General features: G+C 41.8%; 1 protein-coding gene across 1 annotated transcript; it reads left to right on the top strand.

Moving 5' to 3' along the window:
* Positions 1-568: 568 nt before the first annotated feature.
* Positions 569-15,045, top strand: LOC138202553 (solute carrier organic anion transporter family member 1C1-like). The gene is made up of 16 exons (XM_069156654.1): positions 569-718; positions 955-1,091; positions 1,800-1,932; positions 3,726-3,867; positions 3,993-4,125; positions 4,214-4,341; positions 6,098-6,244; positions 6,552-6,650; positions 8,084-8,317; positions 8,391-8,555; positions 9,524-9,719; positions 9,853-10,018; positions 12,477-12,661; positions 13,612-13,676; positions 13,931-14,048; positions 14,173-15,045. The coding sequence occupies exons 3-16, from the start codon at positions 1,834-1,836 to the stop codon at positions 14,627-14,629; spliced, it is 2,334 nt and encodes a 777-aa protein (XP_069012755.1). The 5' UTR covers positions 569-718; positions 955-1,091; positions 1,800-1,833; the 3' UTR covers positions 14,630-15,045.
* The last annotated feature ends 2,829 nt before the right edge of the window (positions 15,046-17,874 follow it).

Here is a 17,874-nt window from a genome sequence, read left to right as displayed (position 1 = left end):
AACAGTTTGCTTCACTGTCGCTGTGCAGGAATGTGAAAGGCTCTTAATAATCATAATCCATGGAATTTGTGAGGGGGATAAAGCTGAGTGTGTGACCTGCTGTTTGGCAGCCTGAGCACCCTCCACCCCCCTCAACCCTTCACCCTCCTGCGGTCACTGGACTAATAGAGCATTCCCAGAGCCATGTTAACACTAAGACCCACTGTTCCATCTTTGAGCTCTTCATCAGAGCAACTTCAGTATCAGCTGATGACTAAATCTGGACATTTAGTTCCCTTTCATATATATATAAAAAAAAAAAGTATAAAAAAGTACTTATAGTTCTGTTTAATAGCACTGGGTCCTGATATTACCTTGTGGGGGGAAAAAAAAAACCTCAACAAATCCAGTAGGATTGGTTTGAAGTTACTAATCTGCACTCCCTCCCTCCCCACTCCCTGTATATCTACCCCCACCCCCACCCTTCCTATCCCCTGTTGCTGCCCCCCTCCTGGACTGGCTGCCATGTGTGTGGAATAAAAATGTGTGAGGCCTTTTGTCCCCCGGTTCCAAGTAACAGCTCTGTCCTCAGACGGGAGAATAGGAGCTCGGGGAGAGCAGGTCCGTCTCCTCTCAGTCCGAGGACAGACACATGGCTGCTTTGAAGAGGAGCTGAAGAGAAAGAAGAAGAAGAAGAGAGGGTAGACCTCAGCGCCCCTTGGCCTTGGAGATGCACTAGGTATTTCACTAAACTTTCTTAGGGATTGCTTTGCAGTGCTGATTTTGCTTTATTCCTCTTACTATAACAAAATGTATCATATTTGCATTTTCTGCAAGGCCAGAACATACTGGTCAAGGCTGAATAAAAGATTACAGACAAGCTGCAATCCCACAATGTGTGGGAGTATTAACAAATTCAAACTTAATGGGGAGAGTTGGGGAGAAAAAAAAAAAAAAAAGGTAACTTTCTGTCAGGTTTCCACCCTCACAGCTTTTCTAACGGACAGATAAAGTCAGTCACTGGAAGCCAGATTTCTTTGCGATATGCACTGAGCCTGCAGCACCTGATGTTCGCTGGCCCCGAGGAGAGGAAGCTTGAGGAGTCGACACAGGTACCATTGTGGTTTTACAGCTCTTCTGTTTTCCCGCGCTTCACAAATGGTGACATGTGGATGTGAACTGACAGAATTGGCTCAGATATGGTCTCTCAGACATTTTCATGCTCATAGCTGATTTAATGAAAAGCTTGGATACATAATTATTGCTGTGAGGGGATAATCATCCGACGATTGTTGTAAAAAATTAAACATTTTGATGCTATTTAATGCAATGTGTATGAATGTAGCTACATGTGTACCAATTAAAAAAAGGGAAAACCAAGTTCAGAGGAACATTTTGACATTTTGTGAAGTATTCTTATTCACTTGCAGCGAGTTACACGAGAGGATTGATATAGCCCGTATATGTATACATGGACATGTTGCTGCACCTGCCTAGCTTAGCTTAGCGTACTGACTGTGAAAAAATTTGCAAATTAGTGAGCTTTTGATGTGCTGGTGGGCAGACTTTGATCCGAGTTAAATGAACCAGATTCTTGATCTAGCTACCGTGCAGTTATAAGAGTGCCACCCATCTTCTTTTTCTAACTATTGGCAAGAGATAGAACAAGCTTATATCCCAAAATGTAGAATTTATCCTTCATTTCACTGTTCGAGATCATGGAGGCTGTTCATACTTTTATGAATTGGCACATTATAGTTCTTAAGGACATTTTCCTGGTTGGAAATCCCTTCTTAGTCTCTTCTCCTTGTGCTTTGCAGTGGCCTGTAGCAGTAGACAAACACTGAGTGCAGGATGGAGGAAGCAGCACAGGACATGGACAAGATGACCAGCCAGAAGGCTCTGTGTGACCCGGCCAACCAGAAGACCAGAAAACGCATCTCCACTCTCAAAGTACTAAATCTAGCTGAAATCAACACTTCTCTGCTCCTAAATCTATTTTTGTAGTTCATTTTGTTGACATAGTGAGTGTAAATGCCCTAGATAACAGTCTGAAAGGCAGTGTGGTGGTGCAGTTGTTAGCACTGTCTCCTTACAGCATGAAGAGGTTCAGACTTTTTACCTGCTGGTGCAGCTGCCTTATGAGCGTTTGAGACACTTCTTACCATTGTAAGCTTGAATAGCATCTCCTTTCACCCCACACAGGCTAAACTGGTATAGATGATTGAGCAATAAATCCCCAACATGTGAGAAGAACTTCTGTTTTGGGTCAATTGAGATATGCTTTTCCCATGGAATAGGTGGAATCAAGCCAAGAGCTGATCATCTTTCATTTTCGATTATCTTACCAGGTCAAAATTCTACTCCAGAAGAGCCTGTCAAATTTTGTCAGACACTTCAGTGTCAGTCCTGAGCTCAGCCTCGTCTGATTGCAGCAGCACACAGAAGTCACTATCAGCAAGTTAAAAGCATTTCTTACAAAACACATCTATTTTCAATTTCAAACCCAGACTTTCTTTTTCCACATGGGTTTTAGTCCAGTCGGTGATTATTTGGTTTGAATTCTCAGACTCCTCAACAAAAACAAAAACGAAATGAAAAAAACTGTAATAGCAGGTTCATCAGGTCACTCTGTGATTGCAGTTTTCTAACTCACGTTGTTACTGCATGTCACAAATATAGACCTATCACTCAACTCATCCTCCTTCCTAATTAGAGAAATCAGTGTAAGAGTGCATTAATAAAGCAAAGGTTTTCAGTTGGTGTAACTGAACCCACTGACGGTAACTAAAACTCGGATGTTGGATGGAGGCACCTTTGTCTACTCTCCTCCTGTGTATTGTAGAAAAAAATCAAGAGCTTATTTCACACATTGTGATGCTTAAACTACAATGATGTCAGTGTATGTTTGTTGTATCAAAAGTTTTTTGTGCACTGACTTAACATTTCAAGAGAAATTATAAGTCGGTTTGTTAATATGCCACATTTAGACTTAAAGTAAAATAGTCCATCAACAACAAAATGAAAACATATTAAAAGTAAAAATGAAAAGAATTTAGAAACAATATTAAGCCATAACAAGAATGCAGGATGTGGGTAAGCAGTCATTAATGCTGTAAAAAGAAATTACAATTTTAAAAATTAGGCCTAATCTTGAAATGCCAGAGAGAATAAATATGATGAGATATAAACACTGGTAGCGAGGTTGACGACCTGATCTGGAGAGGGAAGCTTTGAAGCAGTCTGCTGGACCTAGGTTGGCCCAAATAGGTAGTCAGGAAGAGCTGAGAGCTGAGATATTAGTGTCTTATCCATTCCAGCATAGAAATAATAACAATAGTTCAACCCTGAAGTAATAAAATCATGAGTGACCTTCTCAAGGTCTTTAAAATAAAGGGATGGCATAGTTTAAGTTGAGAATCAAAGCCCCTGCAGCATTATACAATGATTTCTGTTGCACAGCAAACCATGCAGGGGAACTGCAACAATACCTGATGGGAAGTAACTTCAGTACTAAAAAACCTGGAGGATGCCCACACACACAGCGTAAAGCAAGTGGAGGCAGAACAGTTTCCCAGCTGATCTTATTACAGCAAGTAGTCAAAGCCATGAACAGAGATTAGGACAACAACCATACACTGCCACGTACATTCTCCTTTCTACCATTGATTATTATCTGAGTGAATTTACAGTGCATACTGTGATCACAGAACTCTTACATTTCCCTTTGCTTCGTGTTTTTCTAGTGGTTCATTGTGGCGCTTTCCTTCGCCTATTTCTCCAAGGCCCTGACAGGGACCTACATGAAGAGCTCCTTCACTCAGATTGAGAGACGTTTCGATCTCTCCAGCACACACATCGGACTCATAGATGGCAGTTTTGAGATGGGTAACATCGATCTGTTAATTTAACCCTAAAACCTTTGTGCAATCGGATCACGTCCCGCTGTTGATCTCCCCCTGATGATTTACTCGTGATTTTCAAATTGATCTCTGTTCTTTTGGTTTGTATAGGCAACTTGTTGTTCCTAGCCGTGGTCAGTCATTTTGGGGCCAAGTTGCATCGGCCCAGACTCATCGCCATGGGTTGCTCCCTCATGGCAGTAGGGGCCTTTCTCACCGGCCTGACACACTTCTTCATGGGACGGTAAATGCCAGGATTTAGAAACAAGAATGATGAAAAGAAAGACCTTTAAATGATTAACGTCTCTTTGTGTCACCACTTGTTTCCATAGCTATAAGTACGACACGGTCATTCAGGTCTTCCAGAATGACAGTGTCAGCATTGCTGCCTGTGTGGATCCTCTGAAAACACTCGATGTACCGGACATCCAGATAGAGCCTTCAGTGGAAGACAACAAAGGTAGGACTGTGGGTGACATGCTGGGATCAAATGTAGGCTTTTATGACCTCCACTTAAATATCAGTAACTTGGATCTTATTGAAACCATTATGTCTTATAAGCCAAACAGCCGAGTAGTGTGGCTCTATGGATAGCGATGTAGACATGTTGGCCCGTCCACCATTTTGGTTTGGACTGAAATATCTTAATAACAATTGGATGGACTTGCAATACATTTCGTACAGAGATTGATGGTGATAAACTGATGTTTCCTCAAGTGCCAGCAGCTGGTCAAATATCTCAGCTTGAAATATCCCAATATCTACGATGAAATACTACAATTGAATCCATGGCATTTTTTCATAGCAACAAGTAACTCAAAGCACCCCTCCATCTAAATACACCCTCAGAGAATCACTCGCATGGGTGTGGACCAGGCCTATTCAACTTGTGGTCTTTTTCAATTTTTCTATGGCGCCCAACTGGCTGCCTGCAAATCAGGCTGAGCTATAAATATATGAGGATGTAAGCTAGACTTGAAAGAGTACCGTATCGGTCATATAGGATCAAAAGTCAGCTGAAACAGCCAAGATGCCACTTCAAAAGCTCCAAGTGTGACGATCTGAGTCCGGCTCAACGAGACACCGTCGACAACATCCTTGGACAGCCACTTTCTGACAAATTTCAACCCATGCAGTTGAAGTCAAAAACCTGCAATCAGGATGAACTTATACCAGATGCCTTTTCTATGGTCAGTGGAGCAAGAAACTGTGCAGCAGTACCATATCCAGAGAGTCTGCCTTTGCATAAAATCTGATTAAAAGTCGCAAAAGCTTTTCGACCGTCGCTGGAATGCACTGATCCTGTGTGACCTTAAAAGCCACTCTCCTCCTGTGCAGTTACATACCACCCAACAACTGCACAGCCGCTGAGCGTAGCAACCACCTCAGACGACAAATCCCTTCTCCCTTGTTAACAGAACTAAACAGAGACACAACAGCATATCGTCAACCGCTCCTTCAATAAGTCTGGATGCTGATTGAAAAGGTAGCCAACAAGAGCTGATTTGTAAAAAAAAAAAAAAAAAAAAAAAAAAAAAAAGAAAAGGAGCAGAATAATATGTATGAAAAGCAGACATCTGTAATATTCAGTTTGGTCGCCTATTTTTTCAACGTTTTGTGGAGGTGCTCTTGTTCCGATCCGTTCTGGTTTGCTGAGTCGGGCTTCAGCCGAAATGTTGCTTCAGTCTCTATTATTGAGCCATAATTAATTATACACACAAGTCATGCACCCACAAAACACAACCTATTGGTCCTGCTCAGCTCTCCTCATGAGATGTATTTAGAGAAGTACAATATGGGGGGGGTCGCATACAATGTGGTATGCAAGCTTAAAGCCACATCCTATTAAGATGACATTGAATCATCAGATTTTATTCATACGTCTGGTTTGAGGTAGTCTGCATTATTGACGTAGCCTATTTCTCTTTCTCGATGACACGTGTATGGAATAAAGGAGGAGTGCATGCACCTGGTAAAAAAAAAAAAAAAAACAGGCAGCAAACTAAAGTAGTGGTTTGAAAAAAACCACACGTATAATGTAAAACAAATATGTGATGAGTGTAGAAAGATTTCTCATTTTTCAAAAAATATTGTAGAACAGATATAGTGGAATTGCAATGAAATTAAAGATATAAGTTTCTAACAAAATGACTTAATCTATCAGATGTTTGTAACTAAATCAATATGATGAATTCCTGGTGTGTGTCAATATGCAGCCTGCGTGAGAGATTCTGGTTCCAACATGTGGATCTATGTGTTCCTGGGGAACGCTCTGCGGGGGATCGGAGAAACCCCCGTCACACCTCTGGGCATCTCCTACATCGATGACTTTGCCAAAGCAGAAAACTCCCCTTTCTATATAGGTGAGATGTCATCGCTCATTTCTGGGCCTAAATCGGGATTTTCCACTGCTCCAGATGACATATAGATTTCTTAAAATGTCGAATCATTTGATTATGACATCACATCAGTTTCCCTTTGTATTCATTCAGCAGTTCATTCTACTTGAATGTAATTTCTCATCATGTTAATACATTAAACATACCTTGTAAATGCTTATTGGACAACTATATACCCACTAGGGTTCAACTGAAATTCCACTTTTTACCTCCCTTCCTCTAAACCACTTTATATAAAAGGGTAATATTCTAATTATTTTGTGATTGACAGCTTGTCTCCAGACTATCACTCTTCTGGGCCCCATGTTTGGATTCCTCCTGGGCTCCTATTGTGCCAGACTCTATGTTGACATTGGATATGTTGATATGGGTGAGTGTAATGGTTTTGTTTCGTGAGGAATGTATCATCAATTATGGTTAGTGGGATGGAAATCGTGAAGCCATCCTCCCTTTGTGGACAAGGTCACCGTTTCCACTCGGTTACTTGACTTCCTTCTTCGACAATTCAGTTTCGAACTTTGGCATCTCACATTTTTAGAGCTGTTCCAGTGAAACTAATAGGTTTTGTGCTACCTAACTATGACACATTTTGACATGAAATCGGGCTGTTAGTCATCACTCTGAAAGCTAAGCTCCCAGACTAAACACTTTTATGAACACTCTAGGTATAACTTAATATTAATAAAACAGGGCGACCGAAGAAGTAATGTCACTGTATGAAGTTTGGGGAGAAAACCCTGAAAAAACAGACGAACTGGACGGTCCAGACCACAAATAAACTCGACCAGATGGCTAAACCGGTGAACTCGGTGTGTGTGAAAGTGTAAAAGCGGTGGAGAAAAAGGTGGATGAAGCAGAACAAAGAATATCCAACACAGAGGACCCGGTGTCACAGCTTCCAGCTAAACTTGAACGCACCGCTAACTGAGGCCATGACCCGGCTGGAGGATCAGGAGAACCGGTCCAGACGCATCGACGTAAAGGTTGTCAATTTGTCTGAACGCACAGATGGCGATACCGCCAAGGACTTCTTTGCACCTTGACTGCCAAAAATCCTAAACCTCGCGGTGAAAAAGGACAGGATCAAGCTGGACAGGTGTGACCGCGGACCCGCACACCTGCAGAACGACTTCATTATTTTCTAATCCATGTTGAAACTCAGTGGAACAAGTTGGTCTGCTTATGTATATTAAGATGTAATTATATCAGGCTGGTGGTGTGCCAGTGTGTTATTATTTGTTGTTGTTGTTTTTTCCTTCTGTTTTGTATTCTTAAAGTTTTGTCGTGATAAGTTGTCAAATCAAAAAAAAAGTATTTTACTAAATATCTAGATCAGAAAATAAGCAACTATTATTAATGTAAATGGCAATTATACTGTGCAGGATGGAGAAGTTGAACAGGTACAGTTAAGGGAATATTCTGCTTCTAATAAAGTATAAAAAAAAAAAAAAAAAAAAAAAGGGCTTATTTTGCCTTTGAGACATGAGAAACTCTGGCAGGAGCCTTGGTCAGGCCTCATTTAGACCAACTCATGGTGCAAAGGTCTGATACACTCAGCACCTCGTCAGATCAGGTTAGTGAGGACTTCCCTGAGTGTCTCTGTGAGGAACTGTCTTCACTCTCACTCACAATCAATAATTCATTCGTCAAACAAACAAAATTAGAACACCTTAAGTGTGCAGTGCTTACTACTGTGTCCCAACCCCGATGAGAAACTCTGGTGCTCAGTATGGTCACATCTCAAGAAGGAAGACTGAAAAAAAATGAAAAGCTTCCGGTTGAAAACTCCTTTCTTTCATGCAGAAAGCGTGAGCATCACTCCTAAAGATGCCCGCTGGGTGGGCGCCTGGTGGATGGGTTTTCTCGTGTCCTCTGCCCTCTTGCTCATGTCCAGCATTCCCTTCTGGTTCCTGCCGCGCTCGTTGCCCAAGCAGGAGGGTGAAGAGGGCAAACCAGCTCCTGCCTGTGAGACCCTGGATGGAACAGAGGATGCATCCAACAACAACAACAACGTCCAGCTGACCGAAATTGCAAAAGGTCCAGTAGAAACAAATCTTCTCCTTGTGTGTATGTGTGCAAAAGTTGATTAACTTTATATGTCCTTCCACAGGGTTCCTTCCATCGCTGAAGCGCCTGCTGGGAACTCCTGCTTACTTCCTGCTTCTTTGTGGGAGCATCCTGAAGTTCAACTCCTTTATTGGTTTGTTCACCTTCAAAGCTAAATACATGGAGCAGCAGTTTGGACAGTCTGCGTCCAGAGCCAACTTCCTCATAGGTAAATAATAAACTACATTCATTTAGTTGTTTCATGTAGACTAAAACTCCTTCCGACATTTTGAGATACACTAGGTCAGCTGACGGTTGGGAGATGTAACTGCGTATTCCGTACTTGCAAGATGGCGACGGCCAATATCTGAACTCGAAGCCTCATTACGACCGTTCACAAACCAACGGGTGACATCACTGTAGGTTGCCGCTTGAGCTTAAGCTTCTTTCCGGCAAGTGGCAGAGTAATGAGTGATAAAGCCTTCTAAAAATTTTAGTTTGATAACCGGGATGACTGTTTAGGCGTTTAAGAGTTAAAAACGTGCAAGTTTCTTGCTGGCAGGAACACAGTCGTTACTCCCCCGGGATATTCTTGGTTTTACAGCAGATCATATGCCAGACGGATTGTGCTTTGCTGCTGTTACTCAGAGCCAAAAACTCATTAATTCACTAAAGGTTAACTGTTTGATGATGTTAAGATATGAGTACACACCCTGTACCAAACAATCTTTTTCCTATGATGAAGCAGAAGCTATTCCTCTCTTAGATAACAACTAAAAGAGCAAAAGCGATCTTAGAAGTCAGCAGGGCCTGCAGTCTGATGGTACACCTACAGTACATACAGTGGTGTGAAAAAGTGTTTGCCCCCTTCCTGATTTCTTATTTTTTTGCATGTCTGTCACACTTAAATGTTTCAGATCATCAAACAAATTTAAATATTAGTCAAAGATAACACAAGTAAACACAAAATGCAGTTTTTAAATGAAGGTTTTTAGTATTAAGGGAGAAAAACAATCCAAACCCACATTGCCCTGTGTGAAAAAGTGTTTGCCCCCTAAACCTAATAACTGGTTGAGCCACCCTTAGCAGCAACAACTGCAATCAAGCGTTTGCGATAACTTAAAGCTGAAGGTCTCAAGGAGGAATTAGAGACATTAGACCCTCATGTATCCAGGTCCCCTTGTGTTTTTCTTCCAGGTGTGCTGAACCTGCCTGCAGTAGCAGTGGGGATCTTCCTGGGAGGACTGCTGATGAAGAGGTATAAGCTGGGCGTAGTGTCTGGAGCTCAGCTCTCCTTTGCCACTTCTTTCATGGCGTACCTCCTCTTACTGCTGCAGTTTGGTACCAAGTGTGACAACATATCCGTGGCTGGGCTCACCATCTCGTACAACGGGTCAGTGCTAAGACGACTTCCACAGCTTTAGCAAATCAAAAATAATTAAAACAATTTTGCAGCCTCAAATTTCTATGTGTTTTTTTTTTGCACTTGTTCTTTACTACCGGTGAATCGTTTCTCTCCCCTGCAGGACACAGAGCTTTTCATACGACAGAGAAATGCTTTTCTCCGAGTGCAACAGCGACTGCTCCTGTTCATCAGAGGAGTGGGACCCTGTCTGCTCAGACAGCGGCATCACTTACATCTCCCCGTGTTTGGCTGGCTGCCTCAGCTCCAGTGGACACGGCAAGAACACAGTAGGGACACACACACACACACACACACACACACACACACACACACACACACACACACACACACACACACACACACACACACACACACACACACACACCATAAAAAGCACAAACATACTGTACAATGTTCACACTAAACCTGCTGTCAGTGGAAGATACTTGGGTCAAGACTGACTTACAACTGGGTACAAAGGTATCACTATTCAAACACCGCCACTTTAATTAATTAAATCTTTATAATTTATAAAGTTATCTCCCTTAAAGGTGTTTCAGCAACACCCTCATCATCTGATGTTTATCAGCATTATCATGCAGTCCTCAACCCTCAATCCAGGGAAACACTCCTCAGTAGCTGCACAGAGAACATGTGCTTAAATAAATGATATTATATTTGAAACTGGACTTTTTTTTTTTTTTTTTTTTTTTTTTTTTTTAAATTTCTTCAACGTATCACCACCTACAGTGGGTACGGAAAGTATTCAGACCCCTTTAAATTTTTCACTCTTTGTTTCATTGCAGCCATTTGTTAAAATCAAAAAAGTTCATTTTATTTCTTATTAATGTACACTCAGCACCCCATCTTGACAGAAAAAAACAGAAATGTAGAAATTTGTGCAAATTTATTAAAAAAGAAAAACTGAAATATCACATGGTCATAAGTATTCAGACCCTTTGCTGTGACACTCATATTTAACTCACATGCTGTCCATTTCTTCTGATCCTCCTTGAGATGGTTCTACTCCTTCATTGGAGTCCAGCTGTATTTCATTAAACTGATTGGACTTGATTAGGAAAGGCACACACCTGTCTATATAAGACCTTACAGCTCACAGTGCATGTCAGAGCAAATGAGAATCATGAGGTCGAAGGAACTGTCCAAGGAGCTCAGAGACAGAATTGTGGCAAGGCACAGATCTGGCCAAGGTTACAAAATAATTTCTGCAGCACTCAAGGTTCCTAAGAGCACAGTGGCCTCCATAATCCTTAAATGGAAGAAGTTTGGGACGACCAGAACTCTTCCTAGACCTGGCCATCCAGCCAAACTGAGCAATCGTGGGAGAAGAGCCTTGGTGAGAGAGGTAAAGAAGAACCCAAAGATCACTGTGGCTGAGCTCCAGAGATGCAGTAGGGAGATGGGAGAAAGCTCCACAAAGTCAACTATCACTGCAGCCCTCCACCAGTCGGGGCTTTATGGCAGAGTGGCCCGACGGAAGCCTCTCCTCAGTGCAAGACATATGAAAGCCCGCATAGAGTTTGCCAAAAAACACATGAAGGACTCCCAGACTATGAGAAATAAGATTCTCTGGTCTGATGAGACCAAGATTGAACTTTTTGGCGTTAATCCTAAGCGGTATGTGTGGAGAAAACCAGGCACTGCTCATCACCTGCCCAATACAATCCCAACAGTGAAACATGGTGGTGGCAGCATCATGCTATGGGGGTGTTTTTCAGCTGCAGGGACAGGACGACTGGTTGCAATTGAAGGAAAGATGAATGCGGCCAAGTACAGAGATATCCTGGAAGAAAACCTCTTCCAGAGTGCTCTGGACCTCAGACTGGGCCGAAGGTTCACCTTCCAACAAGACAATGACCCTAAGCACACAGCTAAAATAACAAAGGAGTGGCTTCGGAACAACTCTGTGACCATTCTTGACTGGCCCAGCCAGAGCCCTGACCTAAACCCAATTGCGCATCTCTGGAGAGACCTGAAAATGGCTGTCCACCAACGTTCACCATCCATCCTGACGGAACTGGAGAGGATCTGCAAGGAAGAATGGCAGAGGATCCCCAAATCCAGGTGTGAAAAGCTTGTTGCATCATTCCCAAGAAGACTCATGGCTGTACTCGCTCAAAAGGGTGCTTCTACTCAATACTGAGCAAAGGGTCTGAATACTTATGACCATGTGATATTTCAGTTTTTCTTTTTTAATAAATTTGCAAAAATTTCTACATTTCTGTTTTTTTCTGTAAAGATGGGGTGCTGAGTGTACATTAATGAGAAATAAAATGAACTTTTTTGATTTTAGCAAATGGCTGCAATGAAACAAAGAGTAAAACATGTAAAGGGGTCTGAATACTTTCCGTACCCACTGTATGTATACATTTTATTCATCATTGCATGCTCAATGTATTGTGTTATCTTACAATGCACATGATTAATATTACAAAACATAAATACGAGGGGATCAATAAGTTCCGAGACTGCTGCTGTGTGCAGCACAGTGACGTGCACGCAGCAGGAGGAAGATAATAAGTAAGCATTAAAAATGTTGTTTCTTGATCAAAATCAGCACCTGAGTTACACATGCTTTTGTTTGCGCGCAACAGGAACAGTCTCTGAACTTATTGACCCACCCTTATATGAGTCATTATTTCTGGTATATCTATATATTTGACAATAGGAAAGAAGAAAACAACTATCTGATCCTACGGATTGAATGCCCTCTTTCTCTCCCAGGTCTTTCACAACTGCAGCTGTGTGTCCTACTCCTATCCAGCAGGCACCAGTACGTCGGTGAGGCTGGGCCAGTGCCCTCATGCCAAGGACTGCAGCCGCAGCTTCACCTCCTACATGGGTGTATCTGTTCTCAGCTCCTTTATCAACTCCCTGGGAGCCACGCCGGGCTACATGGTCATCATACGGTCTGTGCAACCTGACCTGACACAAAAGAAATAATGATGGCTGGGAATGTCGGGGGTGCTGCAGTTTTGTATTTTAGTGGGTTGTACTCCAGTGGGTTGAGCCTCAGTAAGACATGTGTAAATTAAAATATCAAATCACACCAGAGTATCGGTTGTGTTTGAGAGACACTGGTTGGCTGCTGTGATCCTGACTGGAAGGGAGGCAGCATGAAGGCGTCACAAACAAATTAACTTTTTCAAGTTTTATTCAAGTAAAACTAGGCCCAAAAGGTTTTTCAAGGTTGAATGTGCATTAACTTTAGTAATACACATGTAATACACGAATCGGTCCAGGATACTGTGTCAGCGTCACATCCTGTGTCGCACAGGCATGAAACCGACTGTGCCTCGGGTTTAGGCACCAATAACTACTTGGTTAGGTTTAGGAAAAAGATCATAGCTCGGGTTGAAATATGTAATTTTATGTCACGTACTTCACCTAACTTAGTTATTGTTCTTACATTATGTACATAAATAGAATATGCGAAGCAATGTAAGTAATTTCTTTAGGCTACTCAAAAGAAATCCACATTGACTTTTTTCTTTCCAAAGGCTCAACCACTTTTCTATCCCTTGGAAAGGAAACGGCCGGGTCACCTAGGCGGAGCAAAACATGGCACTGACACAATATCCTCTCGTGGATTGAAGGGTGTACGACACGCGCTGGTGTGATACCGAGGCTGAATATTCATACCGCTGTGCCTCACACTCGGCCAGAATGCGTCTCATGATCCTGCAATACCGAGTGTGGCCAATATGTCAAACATCACCTCACAGCCCAGTGGTGTTAATTGAAAACGGCAATACATTTATTATCTTATATCTTGTATATATATATATATATATATAATGTAATGTAATATCTTATTTTAATACCTCATCTTATTTTTCATCTCTTTTTGTAATTACAGATGCATCGGGCCAGAGCTCAAATCCCTTGCGCTGGGTATTCAGGCCTTGGTGACAAGGACTCTCGGTAAGCTTCACATACTTTTAGTTGCATGTAAAGCACGCAGCTTCTTTTGACTTTATCTGTTAGATTTTTACTTGTTTTGCTTTTGGTTGACAGTTCGGCTGTGTAGCTCTCAAAACTAAAGTCCCTCCACTGGTGAAAATGTCACCTCTAAAGTGTTATTTTTTGTTTTCGTATGGTATTTGGCACTCAGAATACAAGGGACACAAAATTTCTCTCCATTGTAGTGGAGCTCATATCTGGTTGATGCTTTGTAGGTGGAATTCCTGCGCCGGTGTATTTCGGAGCCCTGATTGATTCAACTTGTCTTAAGTGGTCGATCAAGAAGTGTGGGGGCAGAGGAGCGTGTCGCATTTACAACGCTGATATGTACAGGTAATCCATGGTGGAAATAAATGCAACTGTGCTCCAATCCTCACTCAGCTACTGACTGGTATAATTGTGGTAAAAGCCTTCGTAGATTCGAGGTCTAACCTTTGTCCATTTTCTCTATTTGCAGGATAATTTTCCTGGGTCTGATCACTTGTCTCAGTGGCTCCTCCTATTTCTTCATCATTGCTGTCATCTTCCTACTCAGGCGACAGTTTCGGAAGCCCGAGATGCAGCAACTAAAGGCTACAAAGGAAATCGAGCTTCAGACTCCATCAAAGTCCACTCAACAGACTAGCGCTACTCCCAGAAGTCCGAAGTTGCCTCATACCCCAAAGGTTTTGGTAACGACTGCGACAGCCTCGGAGGAAGGAGGGGAGGTTCACACAGTAAAGCAGCAGTCCCAAAATGTCGAACCCGTTTCCACAAATAACACACAGGAGCCTAAATCCCCGACAGAGACCACTGCTGAGTGCACTAATCTTCCTTGTGATGGAGCAAACACGGAGGTGGGCTCTGAGGAAACAACTGCACAGGTGAAAAAAGAGAATCTGGACCATCACACAGATGACAAGAATAAGTTATAGGAAGAGCGCTAGCAGAGAAACTGATGACCCACGAAAGTACGTTGATCACCGTTGTGGTCTCAAACCCAGAATCAAACTGGGCCAACTGGAGAAATTCTAGAAACGACATTAGTTTGGCCTGACGTCAAATGTACTTGTCAAGAGGGATTTCTCTTTTATCTGGACTAGAGCATGCTCTTCTATTACAATATAGAGCTGTTATATTACACTTAGTCCTGAGGAGGAAAGGGGCTACCAGTGGTCCCATTTCCACAGCTGTAGAAATATTGTACAGTACTTAAAAATAGATGATGATTACACCGCAGCTCTGCAAGACCCAGAATAATAAAAAACAACAACAACATAATAGAGTAAACTTATTGGACCCAATAAATGTTTTCCTTTTAGTGCCAATAAATTAATCCTTGAATGACTGATATTGTTGTATGTTAATTTTGCAGACCTGATTTAAAAGCTTCAGTAAACATCGGTAATTTTAAAATGTGTCATTCTTAATCAAATCAAGTCTAATTGATTTTTTTTGGCCACTTGGGGTCAGCACAACATGCCGTAAATACAATACCAAATAGCGATACATTATCCCCTTCTAACGCTTAAGGGTAAATGTGCTATAAAAGACTGCCTTATTTGCACCTTGAACAGACATTAGCTGTCATTTGAAGTAGTGTTTTTGGGCACCTATTTAATGCAACACAAAAATTGTGTAAATTGACGATACTTGTTGTGATGTCACAAAATACTTTAAACTCAGATTTTAGGTGAGCACAAAGAAGCCTAGCTATTAAAGGCGTTTTGGACCGGTAGTGCCCAGCAGGTGATATATGTGGAAAACAATGCTCATGAGATCTGTGAGAGACAACCAACTCCCAATCGGACTGTTCTCAAACTATTGAATAGATCTTTTTTATCACGCATCTGTTTCAGATATTTGGACTAGTAGCGGTGTAGTAAACGTATACTGGGAAAACATGTAGGCTAGAAGGTTACAGTCCCTGAGACCTCTAGTGGCTGTAGTTATTATCATGGGAGCAAAGGAGGAAGTCAGGTGACGTAGTATTAACGGATAAAATCCACACAGGGAGGCAGGTTGGAAGTGTTTGGATGGATAAAACACAGCATGTCAACCCACACAAAAATAAATGCTATTTTTTTTCAAGTTACATATGTGAGTTAACGTGCGTATTTTACTTACACAATGTATGTAACGTAACTTACGCAAGTAATGTCCTTATCGCAACACAAACCATGGTCTTTTCCTCTGTCTAACCAAGTACTTTTCTTAAACCTAACCAAACCGCAATTATGTCGCAACCATGTGTTTATCATTGTTACGAGTGACGATGAAGGTTTGGTGGGCCTGTAGCTGGTACTGTCTTCTGGTTATATAGGTATGTTGCTGATTTTGCCTGAACGTGGCAGCAGGTTTATTAGGCCCCTGGCACGAGGCAACATATTTGGGACAGCTGTGTGAACTTCCTACTCACTGGTCTGATAACAGTCAAAGGGGAAGTAAAGCAGTAAAGTTGTGGACTGTAAAACTAGCTCAAATAAGCATTAAAGCTCTGTACAGCGGAGATCAAATGCAGTGTGAGGTAATGATTCTCAGTGGTTTGGGTCCTAATCGCTGCCCCTCCACATCACACAGGGTCTTTAATCAACTGTTAGTATAAAGATATCTTAGTACAGCTTTAAGTTTAGCTAAAAGCAAACATGCCATACTTCGTTCATATTTCACTTTATTTGCAAATATCAGAAAATAATGTATGAGTTTTATTTTGCCATTATTTCTTATTAAAATGATGTGGACTCCAGTGAACACAACTTTAAAAGCTTTTAAAGACGGAATAAGAGCACCCACTATAGAGGCCTCATTGTATGTGCAGTATAAGACTGTTTTATGATAAAGAGATTTGTGCTAGAGGGAAACCCATTATTTTTCGTGCAAAACAACAAAACAAAACACCTTCCGCTTTCCCGGCCAAGGAGTCATTCATTTCCAAGCAATTAATTTAAACACCCAAACCTGCCATTTATTTTTCCAGTACAGGTAGGTGTTAGTGACGTTAACTGTTTATTTGTGTCTGTGGATGCATCACAGGCCATAGGGTATGTGTGTGACTGAGCCTCTCTTATTGAATAGACTTACTCAGACCATGTGGTCATGGAGTTTCCTTCTTCCAATACTGTGTAGGTATTAAATCATGCAAAGTGGACACATTTATGGAGTTAACTACAAACACTGCAGGTGTGGATGCTCTCAACAGTCATTACCAGGGGCCGTAGCACTATTACCTCTGCTGGAACTGGCTCCTTATGTCCTAATCGCTCCCTGGTGACATTCGAATCCATTTATGTTCAATGCCACAGTGATACTAATAACCCATATTGAGTGTGTGTATTGGAGCTAAAGAGCCCAAATATCTGCAGCTAATGTAAACAGGTGCAAAGCTGCTTCAAAATACGAAAGAGGAGTGCAAAAAGAAAAATTTCTGATACCTTCAAATATGGTGGAGGTTCACTCAGTTTGTGAGAGGTTAGTTGTGGTATCAATGGCTTTCTTTCTGTGATGTGAACAGGAATTCAAGCCGACACCTCTGTAACATCTGGCTCCTCACAAATATTAAAGTAATCCATGGGACATGACATGTTTCCCTGGACTACCTTTAAAATTAGACTTGAAATCCCACATAAACCACCTACTCTTCTTTCTTTGTCACTGACATACTCTCCTCTTCCTTTCCTCTCACTTTCCTTCCTATTTTTCAAGATGCATGTTAACCTTTCTATCAATCTGCGTTTGCCAATGAAAACAATACGATTGCTTTATCGGGCTTTGACATAATCTGTTTTATAAAGACGTATTCGGTGTTAATCTGCAGAAATCAGCCTGGAAACAACAAATATCAGCATCAGGGAAGAGTGGAGAGAGTCAAGATATGACTGTCACTCCAGAAATAGCCCATGCTGCACATGCAAACTGTATAATCCAGTAGAAAGATCAGAAAAATAGCCTGTTACTCTGTCTTTGTCTGCTGTTACTGCACATTTCCTTGTGACGCTTACAGGAAACTCAGGAAGGTGTTCATCGGACCACACTGGGTTTGGGGGTGTTACACGTCCATTAGGACGGCATTATTTCTCTGTTAGCTCAAAGCTGCGGTGTAAACCACCAGCACTTACCAGCAGTCTCCAGCCTGTGCTGGCATCTCCCCAGCGAGACGGTGGGGTGATCTTTACGGATCATT

Source organism: Embiotoca jacksoni, unplaced genomic scaffold (genome assembly GCF_022577435.1).
Source record: "Embiotoca jacksoni isolate LCO1_2020_lvr unplaced genomic scaffold, fEmbJac1.0.p SCAF_21, whole genome shotgun sequence".
NCBI classification, from domain to species: Eukaryota; Metazoa; Chordata; class Actinopteri; family Embiotocidae; genus Embiotoca; species Embiotoca jacksoni.
The sequence above is the reverse complement of the archived record's forward strand: the minus strand, read 5'-3'. Positions and strand labels throughout refer to the sequence as shown.

Bases quoted from the DNA above. Each gene is read 5' to 3' on its own strand.
- LOC138202553 (XM_069156654.1), top strand. From the start codon at position 1,834: ATGGAGGAAGCAGCACAGGACATGGACAAGATGACCAGCCAGAAGGCT. The intron at 10,019-12,476 runs GTAGGGACACAC...TTTCTCTCCCAG, and splicing joins GTGGACACGGCAAGAACACA to GTCTTTCACAACTGCAGCTG. The intron at 13,677-13,930 runs GTAAGCTTCACA...GATGCTTTGTAG, and splicing joins CTTGGTGACAAGGACTCTCG to GTGGAATTCCTGCGCCGGTG.